Raw genomic sequence first — 24,192 nt, forward strand, 5'->3', positions numbered from 1 at the left:
ATGCATGCTGACAATTCCCAGATTAAGCAGAAGAAAAGCAGGTAAGTTTTACATTGAATATACTTGTATCTTGGCACATACGCAATTTTTGTAGTTGGTTTGCTTGTATTGATAGAAACTACTGGCCTCAGTCCCCCGCCCCCAACATAGTGCTGTTTCACCCAAAGACAACAGCGTAGACTTATGGAAAATAAACTTGCTACACTTAGTTCCTAGTAAAACAAAAAAGCAGTACAGTTTTGAGTAAGGGGACTTCGAAGCTGCCCTGGCACTTCAAAGTACCGGCGGGTGAGCCGCGGCTAGACGCGTGCAGGTATTTCGAAGTTTAAAACTTGGAAGTTGCTGTGGAGGGGGAATTTGCTTAATGAAGTGCTGCCTATGCATGGCAGCACTTCATTAGTAAACTCCCAATATCCTAATTACCATCCTTCCTTCGAAGGAAGGTGGTAGTGTAGACAAGCCTGTAGTGTTATACTAACTGCAGGCACTCTGATCAGGAGATGAATGAGAGAGATACGTAGATACGGTCTTAGGAAATGTAATATTTATAGGATATTCTTAAGTATAGAGGAACATACAATGGAAATACCATACAAAACACTGAATTCTTTTAATTGATTCCTGTATTATTTTGATAGTAGGAAAATACAGCTCAAGGCAAAGTTATTTAAAGCTCTCTGCTAAAATATTTAAGTTCAGTATGCAAAAGGCATGTCGGTAATAACGCAGGAAAAATCACATGTAATTTGGTCCCTTCTACATACAACTACGTTATGATAGTGTTTACTTACACTTTTACCACTCCACCTCATGACCAAGCCATACATCATTCAGGGCACAGGATGGCTGGCTCAATGAATTCGCAATTATTCAATATTTTTGTTTTCTTGTAATTTAGTGTGTGGCTCAGTCCTATACTAATGGTGTCCTATTCAAACCCAGCACTGATAACGGAACTATTAATTTAAATCACTTTTCTGTGGTAGCTATCACTATGGTAGTCAGGTGCTTCACAACTGTTGGTGAATTTGTATTCATAACTGCCATATGAGATGAGGTGATGTTAGTATCCCGTTTTTATAAAGGGGGCAATGAAACAGATTAATATCAAGTGTCCATAAGCTTTGGTTGTCCAGCTGAGATGCATTTTGACAGTGAGTTTGACAGGTATTTGCTGGAAGTAGAGGAATAAGACAAGAATGTTAGGTCCCACTGCAGGTTCTGGAGGAGTGTGTGACCCAGGGATGAAAGATACTTTGACTTCCTCTACCCTACATCCCTCATTACAGTTCCAGTCTCCTTTCCCAACCAGAACAACAAGAAGTCCTGTGGCACCTTATAGACTAACAGATATTTTGGAACATAAGCTTTCATGGGCAAAGACCCGCTTCGTCAGGTATGTGGGGGGGGGGGGGGGGCGTTTCAGAGGGGTATTTAAAGAGTGAGGTCCCAGTAAAAGGGAGGGCCAGAGCTCATAAGGTCTATTTAGTCAGGGTGGAAGAGGCCCTTTATCAGTAGTACCTATGAAGAGAGGAAAAAACAGGTCAGATAAGATGGGGGATATGGCCCATTGTCAGTCTAATGTGGAGATGTTAACACCTAGTGCAGAGAAGCTCCTTTTGTAAGCCACTCTCAGTCTCTTAAGTCTTGGTTAATGGAGTCAAATTTGCAGATAAATTGCAGCTCAGAGACTTCTGTCTCCATTTGATTTCTGAATTTTTTTTTGTTTCAGAACTGTCACCCTTAAATCTGCCACTGAGTGTCCAGGGAGATTGAAATGTTCTCCCACAGGCTTCTGTACATTACCGTTCCTGATGTCTGATTTATGCCCGTTTATTTTTTTACGTAGAGACTGCCCAGTTTGGCCAACGTAAATTGTAGTGGGGCATTGCTGGCACATGACATATTACATTAGAAGATATGCAGTTAAAGGAGCCCCTGATGGTATGGTTGGTATTAGGTCCTGTGACGATATCGCTGGTGTAGATATGTGAGCAGACTTGGCAGCGGGGTTTGTTGCAGGGATTGGTTCTAGGCTTAGAGTTACAGTTTTGTGACCTATAGTGGCTGGTGAGGATTTGTTTAAGGTTGGCAGGCAGTCTGTAGGCAAGGACAGGCCTGCCTCCCAAGGTCTGTGAGAGTGAAAGATCACTGTTTGGGATAGGTTGCAGATCACTGATGATGCGTTGGAGAGGCCTTAGATGGGGGCTGTATGTGATGGTCAGTGGTGTTCTCTTGTTTTCCTTTCGAGGACTGTCTTGTAGCAGATAGCTTCTGGGTACCTGTCTGGCTCTGTCATTCTGTTTTCTCACTTCCTTATGTGGGTATTGTAGTTTGAGGAAAGCTTGGTAAGGTCTTGTAGATGTTTGTCTCTGTCTGATGGATCAGAGCAAATACGGTTGTACGTTAGTGCCTGGCCATAAGCAATGGATCGTGTAGTATGCCCTGGATGGAAGCTGGAGGCGTGTAGATAAGCATAGCGGTCTGTGGTTTTCGGTATAGGGCAGTATTTATGTGACCGTCGCTTATCTGCACAGTAGTGTCCAGGAAGTGAATCTCGTGTGGACTGGTCCAGGCTAAGGTTGATGATGGGGTGGAAACTGTTGAAATCACGGTGGAACTCAAGAGCCTCCTTCCCATGGATCCAGATGATGATGATGTCATCAATGTAGTGCAGGTAGAGGAGACGCACTTGGGGACGAGAACTGGGAAAACGTTGTTCCAGGTCAGCCATAAAAATTTTGGCATACTGTGGGGCTATGCAGATGCCCATAGCAGTGCCACTGATTTGAAGGTATAATTTGTCCTCAAATCTGAAATAGTTATGGGTGAGGACAAAGTCACAAAGCTTTGCCAGCATTTGTGCCACGGTCTCATCTTTCCCAATCAATCCATCTTCCCCTCTATCCTTCATCTAAACCCCGATTTTGCCTGGTTCTGACCTCAGACCGCATCTGCTCACTCAGCCAGTCTCAGGCTTCACATGCATACCCACAGAGATGGCTTCCTTATCTTAGTTTCTGCCCCACCACACTTGTCACCTCCCCACTCACCCTTCTGCTTGATTGGCTCCCAACCTCACGTATTCCAGATATGGTTTCACCAGTGCCAAACAATAATGACTTCTCAATTTGCTGGTATGCTCCTAGTAATGCACTCATATACCATTAGCCTTTTTGGCAACAAGGGCACACTGTTGCTTCTTTACTGTAATTCCTGGACCATTTTCTGCACAAATGGTCTCCAGCCTGTAGAAGTGCATGGGATTCTTCCATCTTAAGTATTGGACTCCACACTTGTCCTCATCAAACTGCAGATTTTTTTTTTTGCTCAGTCCTCCAATTTGTCTAGGCCACTACTTCTCTCCCCAGCTTAGTGTCATCTGTAAACTTGCTTAACGTGCAAACCAACCCATCATCCAGATCATTAAAGACGACATTGAACAAAACTGGCTCCAGGACTGATTCCTGGGGGTACTCCACTTGATACTGGCTGCCACCTAGACATTGAACCATTGATCGCTACTTGTTGAGCCTGATAATCTAGCCAGCTGTCTAACCATTTCACAATCCGTTCAACCAGGTCATCCTTTAAATTTGCTGGCAAGAACACTGTGGGATATGGTATTAAAAGTTTTTCTAACATCAAGGTGTACTATACTATAGGTTTCCCCATATCCTTAGAGCCTGGTATTATAGAAGGTAATCAGGTTGGTCAGACACCTCTTGCCCTTGGGAATCCATGTTTACTGTTCCTGATCACTTTCCTCTCAAGTTTTTCAAAATAAATTCCTTGAGGACCTGCTCCATAATTTTTCCAGGGAGTAAGGGACTAGTCTAATTTGGGGCTCTCAAACTGGGCATGCAGTGTTTCCTCTCCTGGGAGCCATTAATTTGTTTGTTTTATTACTGGAGAACATAAAATTGTGTCCCGTGCTGTGCTTCCAATTATTCCAGACACTGATATCCTTAGATGAGAGTCCCTGTAAGTTTTTTTTTTAAATAAAACAAACATTTCCATCAAATAGTTTAAAATGTGATGTCTTTGAATACCAGGTTTACAGATAAATAGTGCTTTTTCCATTATTGGTAGCCTCTTTTAGCTTAATTCCCAAATATGTGGCAGTCCTGAATCGAGCTTGCTTCTAAGAGCTAATTAAAGGCTTGCTGTTCTCAGTCTGAATGCACATGTAGACATTGGAATCATGAGGTTTGGTTTTTGTTTTTAACTACCAGTTTGTGCTGACAGCCTGGATTGGTTTTAAACCTTACCCCGCCAACCTCCACTGGTTTTCCTTTTTTGGAAATTGCTCTTCTGTTCTTGAAGGTCAAAAGGTCGTGCTTCAATCTTGGATCTGTATTTTCAGCAACTTTGTCCTTCACAGGACAGCCTAGGGAATTCCTGCTGTGTAGAAGACAATCTGAATGCTGTTGTCTGCTGATTGTTTCAACAAAATAAAAGAAAGATCTGCACTCGCGCACAAGACACGCTCTTCCACCCCCAACGTTTTGATAAAAATCTGTATTTGCAATAGTCCAAGCTGCTTGAAATGAAATTTGAACAAAAGTCTTCATGGGAGAAGCAAACCTGGTTAATCCAAATCACTTTGCAAACTATTTTTATTCAAATTAAAAAGCGTCAAACAAATTGATGGTACATACATGTTATAAGCCTGGTTATCATTAAGTTTTTGAGTACACGGATGTAAGGAACAACAAACATGGACTAACCAGGTCTGAAAACATAGGCTGAAAAGTCACCAACACCAACTTCCAAATCTTTATACAAAAAATAAGTTCTCTTGAAGAAAGGGAGAGATTTGGGGGGAAGACCAGAAAAGAGAAGATGAACAATTAATAGCCTCCAAATAGTTTACTAAAATACAGATTTGAAATTAATCTATTTTTCACTCTCTCAGAAACCATTTCCAATGCATCCTTTCTAATACAAAAATTTCATTTATGCCAATATAGTGAGTCATGGTGAAAAACCAACTATGGGTTCCAATATTTCCAAAATTTCTACCCATTCAGAGTTAGCAAATAATTCTAGACTTAGCCATCAAACTAGATTTTACTGCATTTTCCACTGAAATGCCCACAATATACAGAGACATGATTTTGAAATAAATAAAAAGTTTAATATAATTGATTAGGGCCAGCCCAGTGGCCTCATGGTAGTGCTCTGCACTACCATGCAGGAGACCTAGATTTGGTTTACAAATCCAATCTCTTGCTCCTGAGCCAGGAGGGGTGGTGAAGGCTCCCTACAGTGGGAAAGAAACAATGCTGCAGGTTGTTCAACACTGACCTTTCTGACAAATCAAAGAGCTGAGGTGTGTGGAGTCCCAAGGGAGTCCCATCCAGTGCCCAAATGAAAAAAATAAAAATAAATAAAAAAATAACTTAAGTAAAATTAATTCCAGGCTCTTTGGTGTAATTTCATTAATGTCTAGCAATAAAGAGAATCTGATTGTAGTAAATACAGTTCATGATGGTTCTAAATACTCAAAAACTGGGACTTGCTGTCTATCTGATTCAGCTCAATGTCCTGTTTTTGTTGCTAAAAACTGCAAAGCTTATGGTCATTAATGCACATTAAAACGATACTGTACATGCTGGAGGTTTAAAATGTTTTACATTAAATTGAGTGTTGGTTGATTACAAATGGCAGTAATCTAAACAAAGGGTTACATGTACCACAGTTGTATTACATGTAGGGCTCAAATGTACCAAGCATTCCTCTCTCCATACTGTTTCCATTCCCTTCATATTAGTATCACATCTGAAGACCTGGATCTTTAAATGCCTACTAGAAAATATGAAAGACTGTTTCCTGTAATTACTGAAAAATGAAACAGTGTAAGATCAATCACAATTTATACTTGCACTTCACATTTTCTTCATCACTACAAAGATTGTTATTGAAGTAGACCCCAAAATGTTGACTGCTTTAAAGTGAAATTTTCACATTGTACAAATAGTCAAAGCAAAACACTTTTCTTATTCCATTCCACTGCTTTTAAAAATACATTTCCACATGATGAATATGTCACTCTAAGGTTAGATGAGAAAACATCAGTAGATTGGTTCTTCTGGACACATGTTTCAGTGTTCTCTCTACTAGAAGATTTTTAAGTAATTTTGCTTTCCCAAACTTTTTGTTTGCTGCATGCCAAAAAAAATTTTTTTTTTTAAATTAAGCATCATAAAAGAATGCGGCTCTGACACTGCTTTAGAGTAAAAAAAATTATTTGCTAATTTGTCTTTAACGGTCTGGCAAGTCCTGAACAGAAGGAAATTACAGCCCTGAAAGATGGATAGCACACACTATACGTACCCAGTCATGATGAAGAAAATAAAGTTGCAATGCAAGTACCCTATGCTTCCCTATCTATAAATTCAGGTATACATTGTGTTGATTTTACACACTGAAGTACTGTATTTTAAAGATATAATTCTATGTCAAACTTCTCTATAGCCATACTACAGTACTTTCATTACAGTGAACTGAAACGCTTCAAAGAAAAGCGTACCAACAAAAAAAACCAAAAACCCTTAATACCAAATCATTAACAGAACTTATGTAGATTTTAAAATAAACTTAAAATTAAAACAGATGCAGTCTTTCCCCCCTTCCCTTTTATTTACCTTCCAAGACCTAAATGAAATCAATGTTTCTAAGTTCTCATGCACATTTTAAATGTACCTGAACCCATGCAAAGAATGCAGCTCCCAACACTGACTTAAAGCTGTAAATGATGTCACAGACCCCAAATACAGATCTTGAAAGATAAAAGCATTTCACCTTCAAATGCATTTACTTGTGGTTCAGTTTGTTTGTGTATTCTGTTAATGATTTGGGATCTCAGCGGCCATTGTCAATCCCAACAAACAATTGGACACAACTGGACAACACAGCAGTAAGCACACCTGTGCCTTTTCTACACTAGCACTTCTGCTGTTAAGATGGGTGGAGCTGCACTGGTATTTAATCACAGATCCAGTTGTTGCTAGTGTTGATGCACCCTTTATTTTCATTTACATAAAGCTTTTCAGTTCACAGCCAACTGGTATTTCTGTTGGAGGTGGTGGACAGACAGAAGCGCACACACATTTTTCTATGAGGTAAACTAGGACTAGTTTCACATTCCATTGTATTTTCAGACTAATCTGTAAACACTTATTTGTTTTGCTTTTTCACTGTTTATACAAAAATTGATGGCATCAGATTCTCGGTAATAAGTACAAGAAAGATGAAACCTTGACTACACTTATTATCAAATATGAAATTGCTTTTCAAAGGGAACATATGCAAAAGTCTGTGTATTAACATCAACTTAACATAACAAAAAGTGAAATATGCATATTAAAAGTGTCCTTATATAAAAATGGTCTTGCAATGTACAGCAAAATGCAATAAAAATTATTGTTGGTTACTCTCCCCATCCAGTAACTAAAACAGCTATTGTTCCACAAAACTCTTTATATATATATATATGTATATATATATAAGCAATGTATGGGATTAAACATGTTCTATGTTGTACGCTTGACGGATATTAAGGGTGTCTCGTAGCATCAAATCTCGAAGTCGCCACAGGGCATCTGCCATTGTGGTATGGGCCCCTTTACTTTTCAACCAGTGTGAAGGAAGACGGCTCTCTTGTTCTTTGGATAGATGGACATCACGTCTTCGTGCTGAAAAATTAACAAAAAGCTTAATCACCTCCTGCCTCCTTTTAAACTGGTTTCACTGTTTCCCCTCAAAGACTTATCATATTGGAACAGCACAGAATAAAATTGTACTGTACATCTCTATGCCCTTCCCCTGTATCTCCAGTTCCTGAAGAGTATTTAGAACATATATATTTATTCGTTATTAGACTTTTAAAAGGAAGGAATTAGTGTCATGAGTTTTGGTATACTCATCTTAGTTCCTTATTTCTTGTTATGGTTGTATGTTTGTATTTTATTATTAAATTTATATATATATTTTATTAAAATATCTTCTGCATCTGTGCTAGCCATCTTTAACATAAAATGCAAAAAACAAAAAACAAAACTGGAGAAACAGGGAGACACACTTGTGCTGTTCTGCTGGGACTGAATTAGTTGACTAGTTTATTAAACTTGTATGTTAATAATTTTATACCAAAACTTTATTCTACTGAACTTTTTTTTTAAAAAAATAGTGAAACTTTTACTCAACAGTTATACATTGGAAAGCCTTTGAAAACTTAATGACAGAAACAACTGCCTTAATCACTTGTTTCTTTAGCTCATATTTGATCTGATTCATAGATCAACTTCATTAACTGTAATAATCTCCTCCATCTTTATCGAGCAACAGCTCATGTTACAAAGCCAAAACAGGCAATTTGGAAACTGCATGAAGAATACAGAAACTGACATTGCCGTGCCCTGTAGTGATGTCCAGTGAATATGCAAAAGGATTGATCTGTCAAATACTGCCACTTTACAACAGCAGAACTATATAATATGGTCCCTTTAATTAAAAAATATGTAGCTTAATTAAAAATTAATCTGAACTTTTATTTTTTTTAAACAAGGCTTCCAGTTAGACCCACAGTTCTGATTATCAGTTTGCAATCAAGTTTGAATTTCTTCAAAATAATATGTGATCAAATAAAGCTTGTTTTCATAACGCAAGTATCCACTAATAACAATTTTAGGTTCTGAGCCTGCCACTAGGTCTATGTGGGGAGATTTAGTTTACTTCAGTGAAGATTTGAACAGGTGCAGAAGTCTGATCTGTGCACACCCAACGTGCAGCATCAGGACCTTACATCAATATTTCACCCCCTACAAACAACATTTTATCAAATAAAATAATACTTACATAATCCTGAGCATTACAACATTGTATTTTTAATGGAAATTAAACAACTTTTTAAAAAAACAAGGTGTTGCTAATTAAACGTGCCTTTGTGAAATGTTGCAAAAGACTTTACTGCCTGCTTTTGCTGAGTTTTAAATAAACAGCAGCACTGAATTTTCCTTCATGGCTTATCTTAACGAATTGTCAATTAATATTTCATGTGTGCATTCTTAAAGGAACATTGCATCTTGTTAATATGGTAGCCAAAACCATACACATTGGCAATTTCAAGACATATTTTAAGCATGGTGAGTATCAATGTAGTCACCTGACTTCCACTAAATTAACAGAAGTAACCTAGGAAGATATATTCATTTTTATTTCAGCCAAGTATTTCCTGCTGCAAAGTGTCAACAAATATTCTTTTTTAATCTACACTTACTTTTCTAACTTGCTATCAGCATACAATTATGATAACCATTATAAATACAGACACAATTTGAACCTCTCTTCTGGCAACCTTGGAACCTCACTGTTGGTGAAAGAGAATTTGCCAGACCAGGGGAGATCAATATTGTCTAGTGCATTACCAACACTTCCACTGCTTACTGGGCTCTTAGAAGAAATTTAGGGGTAAATTACAGCGAAGTAACAGCACAGAACACTGAGCGCCAGGACTGGTGGCTGTAAACAAATTTATGGGACCATAGGAAACTTGGCCACACCCATGATAAATGGTCATCCAGCTAACTAAAATCATGCCAGATTACGGATGCTTCCAGATGAGATAGTTCCAAATTAGAGGTTCAACCTTTAATTTAAAAAAAAATGTATACTACATTAATGTAAGACATTGGCAGACAGAAGTCCATACCTGCAAGGGTCTGGTCCCATTTGCTAATACTATTTGATTCAGCACTAAGCCCCTCAATATATTTCAGGTAGGCCTCAGAATGGAGAAGCCTCTGTGTCTTTGGTGGAGGGGAGACAAACATTGGAGTTGTGGGTTGCTGTATAACCTGCTGACTTGCTTGGCTTGGACCAGGGTATGGAGGTGGTGCCTGCTGGCCAGGTGGCCCAAGCATTGCAATCTGAAATGACAAATGGTAGGAAGAGGATCAGTACTATTTTTGTTCAGCTGCATGCAAAAAGGTAAAAGGCAGTGTGATGACTTTCCTGCATTAACCCCAAACCTGCCAAAGGGCAGCATTCTTATGCTTTCCAAGGAGTGCAACAAAAACAACAGTTGAGACTTAAGCACAGGCAACTCAGTGTACAAAACAAAGATTTTTTTTTGGTGAAACCTTCACAAACCCCTGTTTTTTCAATGAGGTGCCCAGGTGCAGGGACTGAGAGGGCTGGGTAATTTCTGGTATTTATTTTCTTAAATTGGATGGTAATCCTAGGGGCAGAACTGCATTGCCTTATGTAAGTGCACCACACAATGGGGTCTGGAGCCTGTGTGGGGACCCTGGACATGTCAACAATATAAACAAACAACATCATGATGCAGGAATCACTAATGCACATAAGAAAAGACAGGCACATGATTGGTTAAAATCCACATGACAGTAAGCTTTCATTTTCTACACTCTTAAAGGGTCAACAATGCTGAGTTCTGGAACAACGTTAGCCAATGATATTGCACATACGCACTTCACCACCTTCTGACTGGCTCACAAACCAAAATTTTAAGCTGCAGAAGGAACTTTAAGGTAGAATTTAATTAACTAAATTAGAATTTGGCCAAGAGAAACAAATACTCTTCCTATGGGATCTATACAGATGATAAGTGGGCAGGAATGCTCTGACTTTACATCTCATTTGAAAGACAACCTGCTTCACAGTATTTATTGACACACTGTGGGGAGACGGGATCAACATTATCTCAGAGAAGACAATGGAATATGACTTTTAAAGTTTCACAAAAAATGTACATTACTTACCGGTTGTACAAAGGGACTTCCGCCTGGTGCCGGAGTGCCTACCATAGAAGACACATTCTGGCCTATAACACCTACATTTCAAAATATTAACAAAATTAGTCATATTTCAGCTTAATGACCGATACCACTTCATCCTTCATAAAGATCTGGCATCGCTGTCTAACTGAATATCATATCTTAAACTACTGGAATTAGTTTTTATCCCCCATAATATAATATTGTTTTTAACAGAAAGTTTCTAGAACTAAAAAAAAGGCAGGACACTAAGATGAAGCCTGTTCAATTTAAAAAATTCTCTTCAGGCCCCCTCTTTAAAAAATGATTGTATTTTTTTCTGGCTTCTGTTTTGCCAATTGCTCACTAATTGTCTAACAAAAATTTCACCATTCAAGGCACACATCTCATATTTGAAAGCAACCATCGCATCCCTTTTAATTATTATTATTATTTTTTAAAGGAAAATATAGATTTGTTCCATCCACAAATATCCAACATTTCCACTACAGTCACTATAAAATGTGTTTAAGATGCAATTCCCTTAAAAAATGCTACGGCACCATATTAGTCTTTTAATAAGAAAAGTAATTTGTGATAAATACTGAATGCACGTAGTCAAGATTAAAACATTAACATTTGCACTTATTTTTTAAATTTGGAAATTACATATGATAAAACTCTTCCAATTATTTGTGTAACTATTTTAAACACTTTCCTATTATATGAAGTGTTCAGCAGGGAACAGACCAGATTAGCCACACTCGAAGAGGAGTTTACAAACCTAATTGAGAGCTGTTTAGTTTGTCACATTTTGCATGAAGATGACTGGGCCTGAATAGATTAATGAAAGCTGCTTGAGGCTGCTCTTTCTATCCATGTCACTGCTTAATCATATCATAATTACATTTAATTAACTTTCAAGTTGAAAATGTGTGTACGTATTTTACCAGTTGTAATCCACATGCAATGCTCTACTTCAGTCAATCATAGAATCATAAAATTCTAGGACTGGAAGGGACTGCAGGAGGTCATCAAGTCCAGCCCTCTGCTCAAAGCGGGATCACCTCTAACTAAATCATCCCAGCCAGAACTTTGTCAAGCCAAGACTTAAAAACCTCTAGGGATGGAGACTCCACCACCTCTTTAGGTAATGCATTCCAATGCTTCACCACCCTCCTAGTGAAATAGTTTTCCCTAATATCCAACCTACACCTCTCCCTCTGTAATTTCAGACCATTGCCCCTTGTTCTGCCATCTGTCACCACTGACAATAGTCTCTCTCCATCCTCTTTAGAGCCCCCTTTCAGGAAACTGAAAGCTGCTATCCAATCATCCCTCAGTCTTCTCTTCTGCAAACGAAATAAGCCCACATCCCTCAGCTTCTCCTCACAGGTCATGTGCTCCAGCCCCTTTATAATTTTCATTGCCCTCCTTTGGGCCCTCTTCAGTGCATCTGCATCCTTGTTACACTGGGTGCCCCAGAACTGGACGCAGTACTCCAGATGTGACCTCACATGTGCCGAACAGAGGGAAATAACCTCTCTAGACCTGCCAGAAATGCTCCTCCTAATGCACCCCAATATGCCATTAGCCTTCTTGGCTACCAGGGCACACTTGACTCTCATCCAGCTTCTCATCCACTGTAATCCTCAAGCCCTTTTCTGCTGCACTGCTACATAACCAGTTGGTCCCCAGCCTGTAACAGACTGAAGCTGATATTAAAAGATGCGCCACTCAAATTTTTCATTGGCATTTATTATTAAACATAAATTGAGCTAATTTTCAAGCTCAGGACATCCCTTTTGAAAATATATTTTCAGCGACAAACCTACTGGCAATAATTCTGCTCATGTAAACACTGTTATGTTTGGAAGAAACTTTTCTTCCACAGCCTGGGATGGCAACCCGTCATGCCATGCTGTTCAAGATGAGATTCTATGTATCCTTCGGGTCTGAGTCTTTCTTCCTTGAATCTCTACCTTCTCTGTTCCAAAATGCTGAACCTGTAATGCTCATTTCTCCAGTTATGATAAAGAACAAGTGACTTCTTAAAGGTCTGCACAGTGGGGCATCCACCAAACCTTTATACTGCTACCATCTGGGTCTTACACAGCATGGACCTGGTAAGCAGGCGTTGCAGCTGGATGTTACAGTCTCTCAACAAGCTACAGTACTTAATGCATGAATGTTACAAAGTTAATGTGAATTTAAACACCAGTTTAGGATGCAGATTGCAGACCTAATACTGATGGACCTAATTTTTTAAAACACTTACATGCAAATATATTAACAGGACTTCAGGTAAACATCTACTGCAAATGGAAAATAAAATGCAAACAAGATACTACTTTCTGTTTCATAGATTAACAGCTTGACCACTGAATGTATGCAACATTTTAAATGGCAGCACTGGAGGATGCGGGGAGAGGGGCAGGATGAGAAAGGGGTAAAAGGAGCAGCGGTAAAGAGGATAAAAGAGGGTACTGGCCAGCAATCCCAGAAATGGAATAAGACAATGGCACTACCAGAGAGGGAAGAGAACACTATTTTGGGAAAGCAGGGAAATGCAACCGCTCATCTGTTGCTCTGCCCAGAAATTTAAACATGAAAACAAAAACAACTGTTCTTTGTCCAGTGAGATTTTGACCGTGAGTGATTCAATTCACCTACATACACTTCAAATGACTCTTATCACACTGAAGGCTATTTTATATTTACAGTTAGCACCACGGCTGGACATTTTATAAAGTTGCAAAGTAAGGGGGAGGACTGCCTTCAAATTTGTATTTGATGAAAAAACAACATCAATTTCTGTCCTTGTATGTTTATCATTGATATTCTGACCCACTGCTAATGCACAGAAGTTTAGTCAGTTGCATGTATTTAAACTGTTTTTGAATAGATTTTTTTTAAAATGCACAGAAAACAGGCTTCCATCAAGCACTAGCAACAAGAAATCCCACCTATCAATTTATTACATAATTGTACATTCGACTGAATGGAATTCAAGGGTAAGAACTAAGCTGCTTTCAGGGTCTGAAGCCATTGGAAAACTCATGTCCAAACAGCATGATTTTGACTAGCCGTATTTCACCAGGTAAATCTTTTGCTGCTTGTTCACTATATACGTTGTCCTGCCAACAGTTATTAACATTCCATTAAGCTCAGCAGACAATTTGTCTATTCAGCAGCATGGCACATCTGTTACAGTTAGACATACCTGCAACATTCAGCAGCAGTCAAGCACTTAAGCTATAAACAAACACGTTTCAGATCACTTCTGTAACAACTGAACCACAAGACCATGAAGATGAAATAATGAGTGAATGAGGACATTCTTACCCGGTGGTGGGATGCCTGGGATGCCTGGCATACCTGGCGGAAGTTGGTGGGGTGGGGGCACCCCAGGGTGAAGTGGTTGCATGCTGCTCATGCTAACAATGCCATCACCTGGGCCCTGCAAAGGTGGCAGCACTGGCGGATAGCCACCTATCATGCCTTGAAGGACACAACAAATTTCAAACATGCATCAATAACATGCAACATGATCTAAATAATATGACATGCACTACCCACAAATAAGCACCTTTAGTACAGCAAGACAATACTATAATTAGTATCTTGCGAGAATGAACAAAAAATAAAATAAAAGTTATAAATATGAAATCACTATACTTTGGATGAATTAGTATTAAGTGTATTTGTAATGCTCTTCATGGGGCAAAAAAGCTCAATGTTCAAATACACATTAACACAATTACTAAATTCAGCCACAGTTAAATGTTACTAATGCAAACAGTTTTAACACATTAAGTTCTGCCATTTGTATTCAAATTATCAGCACAACACTCAGTACATTAATTCAGGCACATCCATATGTTATGGAATTGCTCAGTGGCCAAATATAGCTGGAGTATATAAAATTCGCTAAGCATTTTTGGTACTATGCATGCAGAATTCATCTATCAAAGTTATTTATAATGCATGCTTTTTAACTTGATGTAGTGGAGTGAGTTTGGGGTGGTATTTTTGTCTAATTAGTTTCTATACAACCTGAACACATAGTTAAATGCAAGTTGAATGTGATAGCTCTGGATATGCTGTCCTATATCCACCTTCACCTCACACAATCCCACTGAAGTCAAATGATTTACATGGTGCATACAAAAATCCAGGCAGGAATATGACCTCCTATGCCTCCTAGGCCTCATAATAAACAAAAAAAGCCAAGTGAAGACTACACTAGACCATCTGCCAACTTTCTCAACCTCTTGGGAGTCAGGAAGACCACACATATGGTACTGTCAATAAGAAAACTTGACTGATTATGTGAAAAACTCTGTAATGTGTTTTTTAAGAATTTTAACTTGGTGTTTCCAAGTCCTCTTATGTTTGTTAATTTTGCATGGTATGCTGTCAAATGGCAAAGAAAAGATGTTTGGAGAACTATGAAAAGATGACTGAGCATCAGAGAAAGCACGAAACAACAGGAGAGAAGATTAAACAGGCAAAATATTGGAGAATCTGTAGTACATGATGAGAAACCAAAGCCTCTATTAGACTGACAATGAACAACCCATACAAAAAGATAACTTCAAAAATGCAGACTTTTCTGGATTAAGATCAATGGATAACTCTCCATAGCTCTCACTGATCATTCTCTTTTTAGTAGAACTACAGGATTCAGGAGCAAAGGTTATTTGTAGATGAAAAACAACAAGCAGCTTGCTCTGAAAACTTTGACTGATCAGAGAAACATCATTTTTTTCATATCTGAAGTGAAGCCAACCACCAAGATACCACACTTTGGTCCCAGGCACATAATAAGTAAGTTTCTTTAGACGAACAAGACATTTAGGTCAACATTTAAATCATAATAGATGTCTTTTTCAAATATTATAAACTTTTCTCTATGAATTTATTAATATATTTCAGTGTTGACTTCTAATTTGCAAAATTAAAACCACAGTCAAAAAGATTCATAGAGTAAGTGATCCCAAAGTAGGTAAAAAGGCCTACTACACCAGCTTGCAGTCAAATCTTCTATTCAGCCACCTGAATCTTTAAAAAAAAAATATCTGTCATTTAAATTTCAAAAGCTTATTTGTACATATGCTCCATGACTTTAATGGAATGATGACTCAACAGCTGATTGACTTCATACACTGTAGTGAAAGCTGCATGATAGCTCAGATCATGGGTTTTGTGACTGTTTTTCATATTTCAGCGTGACGTTTTACTGAATAAAAATAAATCTAATGGGTAACCCCCTTATCTTCTGAAAAACTGTACCTTCCCCATTTTTTCATATAAGCCACAAGTACTTACAGAAGCTTTTGTATATATAGTTTTACAAGTGACTGTAGATTTTAGAAAGTGCTAAGATTTCTCAGCCTGAGGCTGAACAAGAGCCCTGAAACTAGTCCAAAAGCGTTACTTCATGCAGATGAAAGTAAGAGAACTCAATATATACAGTCCCTAATTTTTCTATCACCTCACCACTAGCATAAGGGTTGAGGAAGAGATAAACCAAATCTCAATTTATTTAGCCATTTTCAAATAAAAGACTCCTGGAGACCTGGAAGTGGATAACTCCATTATCAGTTGCAAGAAACTATTTGGAAGTATGCTGCATGGTATAGTGAAGATGACACACTTTGGAAATTCATTTCTATCCATCTGAATTATGAGAGGATGGTCTTTATATCTGAAGATCTAATCACAAGAAGGAAAGCAAACAGTGAATATTATGCACAGAATTTAAGGTTTTGCAATGGGCATTACTGGCTGTGAAAAGACTCCGTGCAAAAAATACAAAATTGATGGTCAGTATAAAGACATGAGAGGTTGAAATGTGTAACTTTCCTTGCTTATATAAAACTATTCTCAGGGTGAAATAAATGTGGCAATAGGGAACTTTTGCTTACAACATACGCTAATTATTTGGATGAGAATACCAAAATGTAAGACTGCAAAATCCGCTCAAGGCATAACAGCCGAATAGAAAAAAACAAACAAACAAACGAGATTCAGGGAATTTCAGAGAACAGCCTGTCTTTCCTAACAAGACTGGGATATTAAAAGAAAAATGCAATTTAGTGTAAACAAATGCTTTGCAATCAGGATATTATAAGCCAAATAAGAAATATGTATTTAATGTATTTAATTGAACACCCATGCATCCTACTGACCAGAAAGGAACTCAGAGGCCATAACAAGGAAAAAAAAAAAGTTCAAGCTGTCAGCTTTAAGTGTGGGCTTCAGCCTAAAAAACCCAAAATGTAAAACTGAGAACAAATGGAGTAACTCCAATGCATTACAGGAGAGAGAAAACACACGTTAGTTGTATGCACCAAGCACTGTAGCTAGAACTTGACTAAGCTAATACGATCTTTTTTAACTCATCTGTGACAGCATTAGATATTGGAGACGGAAAAGACCTAATTAGATCACACCTGACACAAACCCTGCCTACGTAGTATGGATTCCATTAACATATTCTGCAGGGCTTTGCCCGGCCTTAGGACTAACCCCAGAAACATTTAATACTGATACAGTTCTACAGAATTCAGTTGGATGATGACTGCTGATCATTAACACCGGATAGTACAGGTTTGCCCTCAGAGTGCAATTTTATTTCATGAAGTGACTTGGTAAAAATGGCAAGTTGAGATTTAATATGTATTGTCTCAATTATCTCAGCTCTCTGTTTACAGGCAAAATAACCTCTTCAACTGACAAATCTGCAAATTCATACTGGAATCTGAAAATCAGGCTGGATTTTTCAGGCTCACGTCACCAACAATATAAGATTTCAAAGGGAACTTCCTTAAAACTCCGTTGATGATGCATGCACTAGAAGAAAATCCAGCTCACTTCCCTTTGCAGTACTAACAGGAGTACACATTTCCTTTAACAAGGCGAGTGAACACAGATGATGGAATACAAACATGGAGCAGCTCTACTGAGCAAGGAGGAGCCTATTTTACAGCCTTTTTTCAGAAGACTATTAACTACTGGAGGAGGTAATGGGGTGGGGAAATCAGGATAATTTCAAGTTTAAGTATATTTATTATGAAGAAAGGCTGAAGAGGTTGAGCTTTTCCTTCAGTGGGAATAAAGTGACCCAAGAGAAGTGTTCAGAGTTATGAAGGGGTTTGATAAAAGTGGATGAGGAAAAAATGGTCATAGCTCCTACTTTTTACCTGCAACAGGTGTCAACTGCTGATTGAGCATTCCCATTGGTGTTGGTGGCGGCACCACCCCCATAAGAGCCCCAACAGGAGTGCCTGCCCGGGGGGAGGAATTCTGCTGCTGTTGCTGTGCTGCTCGCTCTCTCTCCTGCTGCTCAGCAACTTTAGCTGCCCGCTCTGTAAAAGTATTTTAGATTTTCAGTTCTGTTTTGTAACCCAGAATTTCAAAATATTATCTGTTCATTACAGAGGACTATTCAAACACTGGCATAGTTTAGTCTCATAGAAAATAGAAGAGATTATTCTACTCATACAGCATATAATTTGATTTCACTTGGCTCCAGCTAAAACTTTTAGAGAACCTATCATGAAAAATATTCCATCAAGTTTTAAAAATAGGAAGTTTTATTGGATTAAAAAGCTCATTAAAAAAAAAAATCAAATAACAGATTTGATCACAACACCAGTGTTACCAACATGATAGCAGCAGTCCAGCACTACACCTGGTCCACACTAGGAAAACAGGGCAAAATGTTCCCACTTCTGCTACCACTGGCCCAGCTAAACCAGCAACAGCAATGCTAGGAGCTCTCACACAGATGTGCCTCCAGCTGCTGTGGGCGTTTTTAGCACTTTGCAAGTTAGACTCGCTCCATGCAAGAAAAGGTCATAAGAGTGTTTGCCACTTCTGTTTTAATCAGTGACCTGTCTGCATCAGGGCACCCTGTACCCATACTACTGTTGGAACCAGAACCGTAATAGCAAAAGTGGGAAATTCTTGCAAGATTTCCCTAGTGTAGACAGGTCCTTAGTGTTTTAGAACATAACAAGCAGCAGATAAATGGACCAAAAATACTTCCTCTGCTTCTCCTGCTGTTTTCCCCTTCCCCCATCACAGTTCCCTTATAGATATTTCTTTTTTAGCTACAGATGTCTAACTCAAACTGTGCTGCTCTGTAAAAGCACGTGTCCTTATTATAATGAATCTGACTGATAACTAGATCAAGTTCCTCACTGTTACCATAAGAATAAAAGCTCGACTGCACAGGAATCTGATGAGAAGACAAATTTACATGGGGAAAAGGGGTATTCCAAATGCCCACGCAAGATGCTTTTTGAGCATGCAGGTTACTGATTTGTTTCCTCTGAATATTTTATCCTACTGAAGCAATGAGAAACAACAAAGAATAAATGAATGCAGCAAATACCTCTGTTGATTTTAACAGCAATGAATGGCGGGGCTAAAAGTTTTCTTGAAGTTGGTGAAAGATGAAAGCTGTTACTAAAAGCAGCAAATAAAGGCTTCTTTGTCAAAATGAGGCTAAGAAGTTCAGCAACAAGATTAAATTAGATCTACTACTAAAACACTAGCCTTATCAGCATAGAATTCCACGTCTTTATCATGTCCCATGGGCAACTTGTTTGTGCAACCTCTAGAAGTATATAAATACACTGAAAGACCAGTTCCATTTCTTCTAGGCATTTCCTTCCATGTTTTGCACCAATCATTTCAGGAAGGGATGATGACGAAGAGGATCTCCTTAATTTATTACAGGCAGTCCATGTAGGATTGAGAACAGAGAACACAAGCCATTTAAGGGGAGATGCCAAAGAAGGAAAGTGGACACACCTCTTCAGCCTGATTAAAGAATTTGGAGACAAGACCAAACCAGCTGTTCAGGCTCTCCTTTAGTTTGGGCCTGTTAAAAATGATCAGATAGAAGTAGAATCCCTTAGACACTCTGATGAATTACCACGAAATCTTCTATTTGATCGTAATGCTAGTAACTTCAACTTTGGAATGTTGAGTCTTGAAATAAGACTGTGACCCACCTAATACAGGACAATGCTACCTAAAATCTGCCTACTGATGTCAGAGCTGGCACAGATTAAAAAGAAGAAATTTACAATACTGTCACATCAGGGCAACAGTGTGGTATGCAGACTTAGAAAAGTTAAACTGGGGTTCACTGCAAAGTTCATTAATTCCAATCCCAAATCCTTCAGAGCAGGGTTTGAAACACTGGAATGACCTATCCAACACAGTTTATAATGCAGGAAGATGCCTCTCTGCTTAAGCTTCACTTTTCCTTACCATAAGTCTTTGCCTCACTCATAATACACTATTACAAAGGTCTTTATAGTGCAGCTAAGTTAGCATGTGCAGTAAGTCAACTTGCGCTCAAATACTGCTAAAAATTGTACACCATATGTGCAAGTTTCCATTTTCAATGGGTCAAACTCAGCCCAATGCAAACCAATTTTCATCATAACACTGAGAAAAACTTCTGCAGTGTAAAAATTGCACCATTTCATCTGTTTTCTATCTTCTACTGCAGTGTCCACATTAGCACTTGGACAAGTTGTGTGTGTTCTCATAATGGAAGGAATGTATTTTCTCCCACCCCACCCCCAGACTCAGTGCAAGGGCAGGTCAGATGTTTTGACCTCCCCTGCAGCAGCCTCCAAATCTAACTTCCAGAAGTCTGGCAAATTTCAATTTCAAATTAGAAGCTCTGGAAAGTTGCAGGCAAGTAAAGTAAGGCCATTAAAATGGAACCATTTATGCAACCTGAACTACAGTGGGGAATTTGTGTTCCCTCTAATTGTTTCCATCCAGGGGCAGAATGTATTTTGTTATGGGCAACAAGGTATGTGCAAATGGGCACCACCAACAGAAACACAGGCTGCCCACTATGGGCGCACTGCCAGGCAGCACCTGAATCACTCCTGGGCAGCCACTCACGCGCTCAGCTTCCAGGGAACACTGGTAGGTATTGCTGCTACCACTGTATTATCGTTGTATACTCAGTTGGAAAAGCAAATAAGCTAGCTTCTCTAAACAGAACTCAACCCACCTACTGTTCTGGAGAGGAAGGGACCTGACAATTCTCTCCTGTAAAGAGCCATGCACATGTGTGGTGATGTATAAAACTACAACACAGGAAAACTGTCATACTGTATGGTACATTCGCAATGGAACAGCATTACTATTTCCTTTATGGAGTTTGCAACAGATAAAGTGCAGCTGACTAAATGGAGCTTCACTGCACTCTACCACTGCAAAGAGATGTTATCGAAAATTCACAGGGGAAGAAGTGATGCCACGCAAATGTTTAGTTCGAAAACAACTTTTGAGTTTTGAGCATGCCAACAAAACGCTTTTTAAGAAAAAAGCAAATTTATAACATGAAAAATGTTAAGTCCTATTTGTTTTAAAATCAGCACCTTTCCTGCACCAAGCAAACGTTTTATAATAGCAGCGCGATACACTTTGAAAGTTTGTGCTTGAAAATGGAAATGCCGACGCATTCTTAACTGCAGCCGCAATAGTGGATACCAACAGAAGAGAGTTGTGTGATGGTGCACCTGCACTCCAGCAGGGATATCCTGAAGACTGGGATGTGAGTTTGATTAAAAGGTTTCAAGCCCACAGAGGAATATCAGGTAAGAAAAGGGAAAAAAAAAAAAAACGTTTTATGGAGTATTTTTCTGCCTGGACAATTTTAAGGTCTGCAGAACATCCTAGGGAATAGGCTATCTCAACAAAATCAGTTACAACTTTTGGACAGTGCTAAGGTTCAAGAGAGTATATTCGCAGCATTGTAACGGATTAGGTATCAGGAGTTTTCATCATTTTCGTCCTACCCTATTTTAGCCCATTAAACAAAGGACTTCTTTTTCCAATATCGGTTTCATGCCTTCTTACCTTCTTCCCATGCTTTGGGCAGCCTCCCTCTCCTTTGTCCACAAAGCTCTCCCCCCTTGCCTTCCTCCAATCCACTTCAAATGATGTTCGTCATTGAAATCTTCCACAGATGACCCCTAAGTAGGCTTCCCTCCCAACTTCCACCCCATCAATGTTATCTCTGGACCCCTCCACTTCTGACTTGCTTCCTTTTTCGGTATGTCTCTGCATTCAGTCAAAACTACATTGTGACAGAGACACGTTCTTGTCCTCCTAAAGTACAGTGCTCACATTCTGCGTTATATAATGTAAGACTAAGATATTTTCTATTTCCCTCCTACAATCCATTACCATGAACATCTATCTAAACCTTTCAACATATGGATAAAATTACTGCACATCTGCCAAAAAGAAAAAGCAGACCAGGTATACATATTACTTTAGTTTTCATTTACCTTCATATTCTGCTTTCTTGTTTGCTTCCAAATTTCTCCATTCAGTTCCTACAAGCCTGCTGAGCTCTCCAAAGGAGTAGTCTGGGTGCTGAGCTTTAATCACAGCTCTCATCTCACTGCTAAATAGGATGTACCCACTCATGTTGATCTTCCTCTTCGAGCCCTCCTTCTTTGTGCTACCCTTGGCTGACTTCGGAGTGGACTGTAAGAGAAATGAGCTATGACCACAAATATACAACAGAATTGTCACACAAAACCAATGCCTCTAGCAACTGTTAAAGCACCAACCTGCCCTGTGCTTCAATAATAATCTTGCCATACACAACGCTGACCTCCCTAACTGAAATTTGGGAAGATAACAAACAAGTATCATTCCAAGCTGAGCAAAAAGACTCTTCTAGACAAGCAGTTTTCAACCTGTGGTCCAGGGAGCCCTTGGAGTGCACTGGCTATGTCTAAGATTTCCAAAGGGGCTTGCTCTCCATTCAAATTTGTCAGGGGTCTGCAAACGAAAAAAAGGTTAAAAACCACTGTTCTAGATCAAGGAAGATTAACAAAATACAGGCTGACTCAGCAAACTGATTAAAGAAGACAAAAAGACACGAAGGTCGATGCAATTTCATTGTACCTCAGCTCTCATTCTATGACCGTGCGGCAGGTACGATTTGAGTAAACACATTTAATTTATGGCGATAGGTCTTGGATTATTTCGACCTTTCCTCCTTCACTTTCCCATTCTCTCACTGAACACTCTTTCCTTGTCTCATTTGGGAGCTCTTCCTCCTTTCCTTATATAGTCTCCTTTGCCCCCTTTACACTGTATCACTGGATGATCTTTTCCACTCATGCAGCTTAGACAGTCATCTGTGGATACGTGTGCCCAACAGCTGGAACCATGCTCCCTAGCATGGGCAGACACACGCGGCTAGTTCTACCAGAGCCAGCAACCTGAATCAAACAGTAATGCAGCTGTGGTGAGTGACATGGGTAGCAGTTCAGGCACAAAAGTCTGCCTGACCACCTGGATGCATGCTCTGGAGCCTAGGCTGAGTGAAGACTAACTTTAAGTGCACTACATTGAATAGAGCTAGCATGTCTTATCTACACAGCTCCCAGCTGCGACACAGACCTACCCTTAGAATCATAGAACACGAGAACTAGAAGGACCCTCAAGAGGTCATCGAGTCCAGTTCCCTGCCCTGTCCGCAGGACCAACCACCATCTAGACCATCCCCGATAGGTGTCTGTCTAACCTGCTCTTAAAAATCTCCAGTGATGGAGATTCCACAACCTCCCTAGGCAATTTGTTCCAGTGTTTAACCACTTTGACAGTTAGGAATCTTTTCCTAATGTCTAATTTAAAGCTCCCTTGTTGCAATTTAAGCCCATTCCTCCTTGTCCTAGCCTCAGAGGCCAAGGAGAACAATTTTGCTCCCTCCTCCTTGTAGCCCTCTGAGACACCTGAAAACCGCTATCATGTCCCATCTAAGTCTTCTCTTTTCTAAACTAAACAAGCCCAGTTCTTTCAGTCTTCCCTCATAGCTCACATTCTCTAGACCTTTAATCATTGTCGCTCTTCAACCCTTTATGTTGATGACTAACAAATCTTTCTAGTGATCCTTCATTCAGTCTTATATCTGGTTCCCTCTTTCTGGCTTGTCCTTCTGCCAACTCCTTGTGGGTGTCCAGCCATCAAAACAAACCGATATGGACAATTCTGAGCTGTAAGGACATGCCCACAAGTCCTTCCTTTGTCCCACATTTTCTGGCACCCAGAATGAAAGCAATCATCCAGTCACTGAAGCCCAGAACATGGGGATCCCATTGAACTCAGTTCTCTCTCTAGACCCACAAAGGTAGGCCACAGCTAGAACTTCCAGTTCCTATAATCAATTTTCAGCTTCCCCCTACCCTCATTCTTAGCTCAGTTGACAATCATTATACTTGACAAATAGGCAGTCACATGGCACCTAGAAACTAATGAGGGTGCCACAGGACTGGTTGTTATTTGGGAAGCTGCAGACTAACATAGCCACCTTCTGAGATTATCTTTTGCATCGGTTATGTTTGTT

The 24,192-nt window shown here is 39.3% G+C and overlaps 1 protein-coding gene across 13 annotated transcripts in view; it reads right to left on the reverse strand.

Annotated features, from left to right (window-relative positions):
• Window positions 1-1,425: 1,425 nt before the first annotated feature.
• Window positions 1,426-24,192, reverse strand: part of PBRM1 (polybromo 1) — a 119,386-nt gene continuing 96,619 nt past the window's right edge. For 5 of the 13 annotated variants that reach the window (XM_075005991.1, XM_075005990.1, XM_075005992.1 and 2 more), the window contains 6 exons: window positions 22,121-22,322; window positions 17,990-18,154; window positions 14,127-14,282; window positions 10,788-10,858; window positions 9,716-9,932; window positions 1,426-7,700 (listed from right to left, as the gene is read on the reverse strand). In XM_075005991.1, coding sequence (XP_074862092.1) covers window positions 7,528-7,700; window positions 9,716-9,932; window positions 10,788-10,858; window positions 14,127-14,282; window positions 17,990-18,154; window positions 22,121-22,322 — 984 coding nt within the window. In that variant the 3' untranslated portion in view covers window positions 1,426-7,527. The remainder of the gene's footprint in view (window positions 7,701-9,715; window positions 9,933-10,787; window positions 10,859-14,126; window positions 14,283-17,989; window positions 18,155-22,120; window positions 22,323-24,192) is intronic. The other 8 variants (XM_075005995.1, XM_075005996.1, XM_075005994.1 and 5 more) reach the window with 3 other exon arrangements.

This window comes from Carettochelys insculpta, chromosome 11 (assembly GCF_033958435.1).
Source record: "Carettochelys insculpta isolate YL-2023 chromosome 11, ASM3395843v1, whole genome shotgun sequence".
NCBI classification, from domain to species: domain Eukaryota; kingdom Metazoa; phylum Chordata; order Testudines; family Carettochelyidae; genus Carettochelys; species Carettochelys insculpta.